The sequence below is a fragment of the Anser brachyrhynchus genome (assembly GCF_964034855.1).
Source record: "Anser brachyrhynchus genome assembly, chromosome: 8".
Lineage (NCBI taxonomy): Eukaryota > Metazoa > Chordata > Aves > Anseriformes > Anatidae > Anser > Anser brachyrhynchus.
Genome location: NC_137702.1, coordinates 31,122,438 through 31,132,366, shown reverse-complemented (window position 1 = coordinate 31,132,366; position 9,929 = coordinate 31,122,438). Strand labels below are relative to the sequence as shown.

Sequence of the window (9,929 nt, the reverse complement as noted above, 5' to 3'; positions counted from 1 at the left end):
CTGTGGGTATCTAATTTTTTAGATGGTGCACTTCTGTTGTGAGTGTATTCTGGTTTTGCTCTGCTTTTCTGAAGTTGAGTCCACAGTGTAATATACTTAGAGTGTATGCTTCACTGAGGTTGTGATCCTGGTTGAGTGTGATGGTGGAAACTGGGGAGACAGCAACTTACTGATGTCAACAACACACTGTACTTCGAGAGAAGTGGAGAGTCCGTGGAGAAATGTGCTTTATGGTAGAGTCCTCCTGCCACTAACCTGAAATGGTTGGGAGCAAAGATGTCAGTTAGTCTACAAGAGGCTGTTATTCAGCTGCCTTGTGAAGTGCAGCACGGGAAGACCGAAATCTAGTTCAGTGCTGTTTACACAGCTGTTACTGAGAGGTTTCAGCAAATCCAAAACTCAGATAACATCAGAGGTAAAAAATGTTTTTGAAGGCATATAGAAACTCAGTTACAGACATAGTGCCACTTTTCTAACTCCAGGCTCTCACTATGCTGTGCTAGTGAATTCCTATGTGCAGAAAGGCAGACTAGAAACAACTTCCTCTGACAGTAGACTACAAAAGCACAAAAATGAGTGAAAGGACTAGTATCTGACAGAGCTTCATACTCGTGTGGTGCTCGCAGCCTGTGGCAATGACCTATTTAATAAGGAAGATCCTGTTTTGAGAGCTGGTATGTGAACGCTTTCTTAAAAGCACTCAACTTTGAGAAGAATGCATAAAAGCTATTTCTGCGTTAATTCAGGCACTTGGAAGAACTTTCGCGGCCTTAGCAACGGAACGTTAAGCCCTCAGACGTAGAGGGTGCCCTCGGAACCGCCTGTCTCGGGACCGACGGCGGTGTAGGTGCGAGGCACAGCCCGCCTCTTCCCCCGGCTCGCCGCCGGCCGCTGCTCCCGCCGCGGGCGCTGGGGTGGGAGCGGGGCCGCGGAGCGGCGCTGGCAGGGAGCGGCCCCGCTCAGGCGGCGCGGCCCGGCCCGGCCCGCGGGGCCTCGCAGCGGGCGGGCGGCGGCCCTCAGCTGGGCGCAGGCGCGGAGCGGGCCGGCGGCGCCGCGCTGTTGGCGGGCCCGCGCGGGGAGCGCTGCCGCGGGGGCACCGGCAGGGCCGGGCCGGGCTGAGGCAAGGCAGCGGCGGCGCTCGGGGCCGCGCGGCGGCGGGCAGCGGGAGCGAAGGGCGGGCGCAGGCCGCCGTGCGGGGCCGGTCGGCGGCGGGGGCGGGCCTGACCTTGCCCGGGGGCGGGCGCGGCGTGGTACCGGGCACAGGGGTGCGCGGGGGGCACCGGGCTGCAGAGCCGGGTATCGCCCGCGAGGAGACGGAGCCCCCCTCTGCCCTACGGGAGTTACTTCGCTGTGAGCCCTGCTGGAGGCTGCGGGCTTACAGTTAGGCTGTTGCTTAAATCGTTGTGTTTTTTTTTGGACGTTTTGTAAGTAATCTGCGGTGCAGCGATACACCTGTATTTGTACTGTAGTAAGTAATCATTGGGGTTTTGTTCTACAGATGTTTGCTTTTTGTTTTTTTCAGAAAATTGCTCTAGAAAGGCCTGGTGTGCAGAGGCCATGGGTTTGTCTGCATCGTCCCCAGCTGCTGCAGGCCAGCCACCCACTGACCCGCCCAAGCAGCATCAGGCAGCGTCGCCACCTGCGGAGTGCCCTATGCACCAGGAGAAAAAGAGCGGTAATTGTGCCTGAAGCTTAAGTGAAACTAACTCCTTACACTGAACACTGACAAATATTTCTCAGAAAGGAAGATGACTCTACAACAAAAACTTGAGTTTTTCCCCTACCTTGCAAGTAGTTTGCAAGTAACCATTCATAAAAAGAGGTCAGGTGTTCACCAGAAGAGGTGCCTGCTGTAGAACCTGTGGATTGCTCCTGCTTGCCATGCTTCAGAGGGGGCAGACCCACCAGGAAAATGCCCAGGTCACTGTGGATGGTTGCTGGGAGCAGGTGGTTGTCGCTGGAGAACATGCATCTGGGAAAGGGCAGCAGAAGGGTGAGATAAGATAAATGTCAGTATAAGGAGAAATCAGCTGTTTGTTGACAAAATGAACACGCGTTGTGTTAACGTTGCCATGGAAATTCTGGCTACAAACAGCTCAGTGTAGGGACCAGCATGGAGCAGGATATAAGCTTTCAAGGACTGTGTAAGAAGCTTAGATCTTAACATGGTGTTGGGTTTTAAAATAGGAAAAGTTGGGAACTGTAATAGAGGTCAAAAGAAAAACTGAAATACCAGTTTAATATTTACATTAGTATTCAATGAACTGTTTCCCGTGTCCTGTCATGTTAGAGACTTCATTTTGTAGCAAAACATAAACTGTTTTTTTCCTGTCTTTCAGGTTGTCCAATGCACATGAAGACTCCTGAGCATAGGACTGAGAACACAAATAATGTTCCTGCACATCAAGAAAGAGCGTATGAATACGTAGCATGTCCGGTGAAGTCTGGTGCATCTCAAGGGAATGATGACATAGATCCTAGCAATATGGTAACTTTCACTTAGTTCACATGTTTTCTTCAGTCTTGTTTCTCCTGAAATATTATCCCAAAAATGTAAAAAGTGTTGCTGTGAAGATGGAAACTGGCAATTAATGTTATTTTTTCATTTTTAATTTGCTTTTTCTGATTGTATATCCAAATATTCGATAAAAACATGTTAGATCTTATTTAACATTCTCTTCTTCAAAGTTATGTCTGTTTGATAAAAGGTGTTTTTCCAGTTTGTAAGTATTTTATGCCGCATATTTCTATTTGTTAGTTGCATGCATGGTTTTTATATTACATTAGTGGTTTCCAGGTTCTGTGTAATAGTGGTATGCATAAGTTCTGATTTAGGTCTCTCAGAGATTTCCTCTGATTTACAAAAAAGCACTTGTGATTTGAAAGATGTTTAGACAAATGGTGTCCTTTAGTCTTCAGCTGACACAATTGTGCAAAGAGTTCTGCAAAAAAAAGAGAAGTAACTTCAGTGGACTTATAAAGGCTGAACTTCTTGATCTTTGTAGCAGCTGATTAATTATGCTTATTTTTTTCTCAAACACTTAGAAAAACCCACCCTTTTTCTAGTTCATTGTTGTTCCTGTTCAGATGATTCTCCTTGTTTTCTAGATGCCTCCTCCTAATCAGCTGCCATCCCCAGGTCAACCATTTCCATTGTCAACTGTTAGAGAAGAATCTTCCATTCCTAGAGCACATTCTGACAAGAAATGGGTCTATCCTTCAGAGCAAATGTTTTGGAATGCCATGCTAAGAAAAGGGTAAATACACAGAATTACCAGATGAAATCTGTGTGAGCCTGTAATCCTGAGATTTATGAAACAGTATCATTAGTTGTTATTCATTAATAATATTTAAGAGTTTGTGGCAGCGTATTCCAAGCAGCAAACAATTGAATTTCTAAAAATAATCATTTCTATAAACAGCTTTAAAATAAAGGGTGAGCTGGTCTCAAAGACCACACCCTCTTCAGTGATCTGCAAGATGGTAGAGAATGTCAGGCAACTGCCACTGTCAGAAAATGTTCTTAAAAGTCATGCATAGGTTTGGAAAAAACCTTGTATGACTGCCTGCTTTCAAATGCATTTGGTTTCAGGCTAATCCTATAAACTGACAGGAAAAGTTCTATGAATCCATGAACTTTTATTTTGACTATGTAAAATTGCTAAAAAATTGAAAATAAAAATTGACTGGTAGATGTTTTCTGTTTATACAAAACTTCAGTGTAGGCAAGATCTAACGGATCATTGCATTGTTTTTACATTCTGATAACTTTCTGATCCAGAAAAGCTGTTAACTTAATCTATTGACTACAGTTTGTGTATCTCTGTGATGATAACATTGACAACTATGCATTTACACAGAAAATGAAGTTGTTCTCGAGATGCTTAAGCAGATGAGCGAGCAGTTACCGTTCTAGCGCTGTCTTTGCATAAACCCTTAAATCTCTTGATTCAAAAGCCCATCAGATAAAATGAGGAAAGTGGAGGAATTACTCAGTTGTAAATTGTTTTCAAATTCTTATTTTTAGGTGGAGGTGGAAAGATGATGACATAACAAGTGAAGACATGACTAACATCATTAAAATTCACAATCAAAATAATGAGCAAGCTTGGAAGGAGATTTTGAAGTGGGAAGCTCTTCATGCAGTGTACGTACATATGAAATGAAAAGCAAGTCCTTTGGTTTAGCTCATGCTTTTGTACTCTTTGGAAGTAGGATGTCTTTCTAGTTTTTGTGAATATATTCTGGTGCTGATACATTTAAAAAATCACGATCTTGTAGGATCCCCCATTTTTATTGCCGGTTAGGAAGATTATTCAGAAGAGCTTGACTAGAACTAAACAATTATGGTGACAAAACTGATCAGCCTTTTGGTGGTGTGTATATAATGTGGATTTGGAGAAGTAAAGCTTCTTACTGCATATGTTTATTTGGGGACTACTTAGTTTCCCTCTTTGTTATGAAGAACATGAGGAATGTAAATGTTGTTTTATACTGGTCACTTTTAAACTACGTCACTTTCTAGGTCAGTATAGTCCCTGTTCCTAGAAGACACAGACTAATTAAATGTGATGTATGTAGAAATTGTTTTCTGAAATTCTATGACCTTTGTTCCAGAGTGGTTTGGATTATGATTTTTTGTTCTTTAATCATTTTCTATTCTCTAATCCATTAAATTTGTGGATTAGATTTGTGGATAACTACTCTGTTGATGAGTTAGAACAGTTGTGTGGAGCATATCAAAAGTACTTTATCACTAAATGCTGTCAAAAACCGGGGGACTTTTCAAACCTTAAAAAAATAGCTGGCTTAGATCACTAATTAATTTTTTACTGTTGCTATTTCTCCTATTCCATTTTTCTTTTACTAAAATAAATTACTGTTGTGGTTTAAACACTTAAAATAAGACCTTGTTTTTTAAAGGTAAAAACCATTTTCTCTGTTCTAATTGGGTTTGTAGGGAATGCCCGTGTGGACCATCACTGATGCGGTTTGGAGGCAAAGCAAAGGAGTACTCACCAAGAGCCAGAATACGTTCATGGATGGGGTATGTGGGCATGAAAGTAGGACTTCTGGTGAGGTGGGAGAGTAGAGAGACATGTCTGAAAACATAGTGTAGAAGTAAGTTAAAGATGTCATGCAAATAAAATTGCAAGTTATAATTACCAGAAGATTTATGTAGTAGTGGGGGATCTTATACCAGCATCTGGATAAATAAATTCTCTTAAATACAACTTCCACTCCCTTTCCCAGTTTCATACTATCTACCCATTAAACTGTCTGCACTGTCTATTATCTGTCTTCCAGATATGAACTTCCCTTTGACAGACATGATTGGATTGTTGACCGATGTGGAAAAGAAGTGCGATATGTTATTGATTACTATGATGGTGGAGCAGTAGATAAAAACTACCAGTTTACTATCCTGGATGTTCGGCCTGCATTTGATTCTCTCTCAGCTGTATGGGACAGAATGAAGGTAGCTTGGTGGAGGTGGACGTCATAACTACTACACTACTCCTGTTGCGTGTAATCAAAAAGGAAACCACTGTCTTCTTAGACTGCGGATAAGTGGACAGTAGGACTTGAAATAGAAGTTGACTGCAACTGTGATTTTCATCATCACCACTGTTCTTTGGGGGGGATGTGATGGGTGACAGGGGTGTGGGGAAATGCCTTGTTAAGTACACCAGTGGTCTATGATACATATTGAATTAAATAATAAAGTTACAGTAGCAAAAACATGTATCTTAATTTCTTAAGAGTTGAGATTTGTTTGTTTTTTTTTGTCACAGATACTGTGTAAGCTTTCTTTCTTTAATTTCATGCCTCCAGTGCTGCGCCAAATACATTAGGTTTCTGGTTCTTCTGACTGGAGTTTTGAGGATTACTTGAAAAATAGTGAAAACTGGAAATTTCATGAATGGTTTCACATAGTTACACTATTTACATACTCAGATGCTAAAGCATAAAAGATTTGGTCTGTTACAAACTGCATAGTTTATTAACTATAGAAAACCACATAATTGTTTTTACATGAGCACTTTACCTGTTCAAACGCATTTTCTCAGAAAATTTCAGTCAGATCTAGTCTGTTAAAGGAAATACAGTATGAGTATTTTTAAAGGTATGTTAAGTTGAAAACGTGGAGAATATACTCATGCTTTAATTTGCAATTTATCTTGAACAGAAGAACAGGTGATTTAGAGGCAGGAAATTAGTATATCAGTTGCTTTTAAAACAATCTAAAAGGAGATAGGGTTGATCTTTAATGGATATTTATGTGAGTATTTAAAGGGTTTGTTTTCTGATGTAAGAAAATTGTATTATTTTAGTATGCTTAAGTATTTTTGTCTTTATTATGTCTTGTAATTTGTTCAAGACAAGCTGTATTTAAAGAATGTTTCATGTATTGCATCTGGATTTTGCATCTCAATTTCATCAACTACAGAATGGTGGTTTTTATATATATAATACAGAGTCGCACAACGGTGTATGACTGTGTAGTCATGTTTCTGCATGGTGATTATAGTGAGGCATATTACAGATGTGTAGATAATTTGGCTAAAAGAATATCCGAAGTGCCAAGAAATAAGAGTGATTTGAATGCTTTCTAAGACTTATGCATGTTAATGCTGTGGGGCTTAAATGTTTGAGTGATGTTTGTGCTTAATAAGGGAAACTAACATTTTTTTAGTCTTCCAGTGTAATAGCTTTATTCCTCCCTTTCAGCATACCCTACTGTTGAGAATGAGACCTCCCTGCAAAACATTTGGGAATAGAAGGAATAACCAAGTATTATGTTGTAGCTTCTCAAGTCAGAGTTTCTTCATGAAACTTCAAAACTTTTAACTGGGAATCAACTGTACAATAATTTTCTGAAAGTAGCTATTTTTAACTGACAAGAGAGGCCTTTTTTTTTTTTTTTTTTTCCCTCCTGACAGGAAAACACCTTCGTACTTCAGTAAAGTAGCTCTTCCCATTTAGGAAAATTATTCAGGGAAGCCACCATACTTTGTAGTACCAGCAAAGACAAATGGCTCTTACTTCAGAGGCAACTGTCTTGCAAGGTAGAAATAAATCTTAACCAGAAGTCAAAAATACTAAAAAAAATTAACCCTCATTCTTATCCCTTTCCACTTTTTCACATTCCTTTTCCCTCTTTTTCAGTGAACCATATATATATAAATCAAAAATAGTTTGGAGAAAAAAAAAAGTAACCTTCAATCTGAGTAGGCAATATATATACTAGATACGAGGAATGTGTGAGCTTGTATGAAGCATTGTATCTGATAAAAGAGATGTTCCTCTCAGTTCTAACAGAAAAGACTGAGGGCCACAGCTTTTTGATTTTTTTTGATTGTTTGTTTGTTTTATGTATGCATTTGGTAACAATATATATGGAATTCTGATTCTGTATTTCTCACAAATAAATATGGAAAAGGTACAACAATAGAGGGAGTGCTTCAGAAGCTTCAAACTAACCTGTACTGTTGATTTTGGAAGCTTGACATTAAGTGTGTTACAAAGACTGTAATTGCTGCTAAATCTGATAAAAGATATCTCATGCCACTTCATGAGTTTACTATCTTACGTTCCCCATTTCCTAGATTCAAAATTGTTCTGTTCTGTGAATTTGTTCTGTTCTGGAATTCATTCAACTATTAATAAAATGCAGTTCTTTGTCATTCAAACAAAAAGGAGAATCAAATAAATATACTTTTCTTAATGTTGGTATTCGGTATATATTTCTAGCTTTAAGAATTATTAATATAAGCTCTTTTATGTATTACATGTGAATTTTTATAGTTTGTTACAACACATCTTTGAATATGTACTGCTCATACACTTAAGAGAAGACAGAAAAAAAAAAAGTAATTCAAGTAATAGCCAACCAAACCAGCAGATTTCAGAATAAGAGCATATGACAATTATTTTCATCCTCAGTCCATCTAACTTCAGAAGAGAGGAATTCAAGTTGTTTTTTTTTTTTTTTAATAATCATTGGAATATAAATTAAATACTTTCTACAAGACTTTTCTAAGACTTAATGAAATAAACATGCAATTTTTCCCTTTTAGGTTTGGGTTACTTTGCATGATGTTGTCAATTCACTATTTCTAAGATAGGTGTCAGTGTGATTGGAATTCAAATATAAAACTTAGAAAACAGTGATTTAAACTAAATTTTTACCCTTCAGGGGGATGGTTTAACTGTAAAACTATTATCTAGGGTTGCTGAAAGGTAATGTGCATGTGCGTGTGTGCGCGCAAGTAAAAATACATATATCTATATCCCTCTTATGTAAGTTTAGAAAGATATGTAGCATTGATGAAAAAAAATATGAAAAATGATGAAAAAAAAGGTGAAGTATCCTGATCAGGCCCTTTCAGGGCATTTTCGAGCACTGTCAATCGCAGTTAGGCTGAAAGAGAAGTTCAGAACCTGACTACTTTTAAACAAACTTAGCAGGCAACTTCAGCATGCATTTTTACTCTCAGTGAAAGAAAACACATTCTATTTATTACACTGTCTTAACTTTGTTCAAGGTAAATTACAGGCAAAGATCTATATGCAGTGAGTCAAGTAAGCATTGATTCTTTTGGCATTGTCAGTAAGAATCTATGGTCATACTAGATATGTCATTTTGTAAAATCATCCTTTCCTATTTGTGTTAGATGATGTTAGATCACTTTTATGTGCATCTTCAAGAAAAAATGGCTTGTCAAGCTCCTAGAGAAAGAATCTGAAATTCTTTTATGAATGTGACAGTTGCTTCTATTTAGTCTTAATACTTGTGTGCCAAATTGTGCAGAAACTTGTGGGTAGAGTACTAGTCTTGACTCCAAACCTAGATGTGTGGCCTTGAACACATGTGAAAGGACATGTTATATACCCTCCTGAACAGTCCCGCTGATTCTGTTCAGGGCTACTCACAAGACATGACTGCATCTTTGCAGCATGCATACATATGTTTATGACTGGACTCTGAATTAATTCAATTTTCGAAGGATAATATCAAAGTATTGGAAGCATTGGTACTGTTTTTAGGCCTCATTGAAAAATTTAAAATAATACACTGTTTCCTCTGTGACATTGCAGTTTGGACCATAACCTGTATTAGAAAATAGAAACTGTCACATTTGTTTTCAGTGTAGTTAGTAAAAAGAAAATCAAGGACTAAGTCATGATTTTTGTTTTCTAGTGTTTTGCCAATTCTGTGGTAACTACATCACATTTTAGCAGTTTTTCTTACAAGCTGCTGCTCTTGCCTTCAGCTTCTGAAGACCACAACCCCATAAACCTTCTGTATAGAGATAGTTAAAGCTTTAATTGATCATTAGTAGACTTTCAAAATGAGTTTCTATCTGCCAAAAGATTAAGTGTCTTAGGGAATTGACTTGAAGCAGTACGATTAATAGAGGATAAATGCAAGGGCCTTCAAAAAACACTTCTAGACCACAAATCCTTGAAAAATTTCCTTCTAAAATACTTAAAAGGAAAAGCAATATATGTATATATATTTGTCTCTCAAATTGGAGAAGCCTTTTTAAAGATATCAATGAGAATTTATTAACTCTACTTTTCAAAAAGTAAAGAGCAAAATGTCATGAAAATGCTGAGTTTTACTTCAGAAGAAATGATTCAAATTTTGGCAGTTTTATTTGCAAAGTAAATTTTTAGTTACATGAATTTATTTCGAACAAAAAAAAAAACAAACCACAAAACAAAACAAAAACCACCTGCTTTGGGCCAAAAAACAAACAAACAAAAACCTTTCTACTCATCGTAATTGAGAATACTGAGGAACAACATCGCTTCATGTTTTATCACAACTAGAAGGGTTGCTTCTCCTTCTGCCTTCTTTCAACTTTCACCTTTTAGGTCGTTTTGAGTGATTTTTTGCAAGTTTTTATGTTGCTTTTTAT

The 9,929-nt window shown here is 38.4% G+C and overlaps 1 protein-coding gene across 3 annotated transcripts; it reads left to right on the top strand.

Moving 5' to 3' along the window:
- Positions 1-966: 966 nt before the first annotated feature.
- On the top strand, positions 967-7,729 carry HCCS (holocytochrome c synthase). Of its 3 annotated transcripts, none has more exons than XM_080602941.1 (7): positions 967-1,120; positions 1,523-1,675; positions 2,340-2,488; positions 3,109-3,257; positions 4,028-4,147; positions 4,961-5,047; positions 5,308-7,729. In XM_080602941.1, the coding sequence occupies exons 2-7, from the start codon at positions 1,558-1,560 to the stop codon at positions 5,504-5,506; spliced, it is 822 nt and encodes a 273-aa protein (XP_080459067.1). In that variant the 5' UTR covers positions 967-1,120; positions 1,523-1,557; the 3' UTR covers positions 5,507-7,729. The 3 variants fall into 3 exon arrangements, with proteins under 3 accessions (XP_080459067.1, XP_080459068.1, XP_080459069.1); XM_080602942.1 differs by lacking the exon at positions 967-1,120 and adding an exon at positions 1,248-1,424; XM_080602943.1 differs by lacking the exon at positions 967-1,120 and having other exon boundaries at positions 1,523-1,993.
- The last annotated feature ends 2,200 nt before the right edge of the window (positions 7,730-9,929 follow it).

What these genes read in the sequence shown, in the direction of transcription:
- HCCS (XM_080602941.1), top strand. Translation starts at nt 1,558, where the DNA reads ATGGGTTTGTCTGCATCGTCCCCAGCTGCTGCAGGCCAGCCACCCACT. An exon ending in GCACCAGGAGAAAAAGAGCG is followed by an intron (nt 1,676 to 2,339) that starts GTAATTGTGCCT and finishes CCTGTCTTTCAG; the next exon opens with GTTGTCCAATGCACATGAAG. An exon ending in TGGGAAGCTCTTCATGCAGT is followed by an intron (nt 4,148 to 4,960) that starts GTACGTACATAT and finishes TTGGGTTTGTAG; the next exon opens with GGAATGCCCGTGTGGACCAT.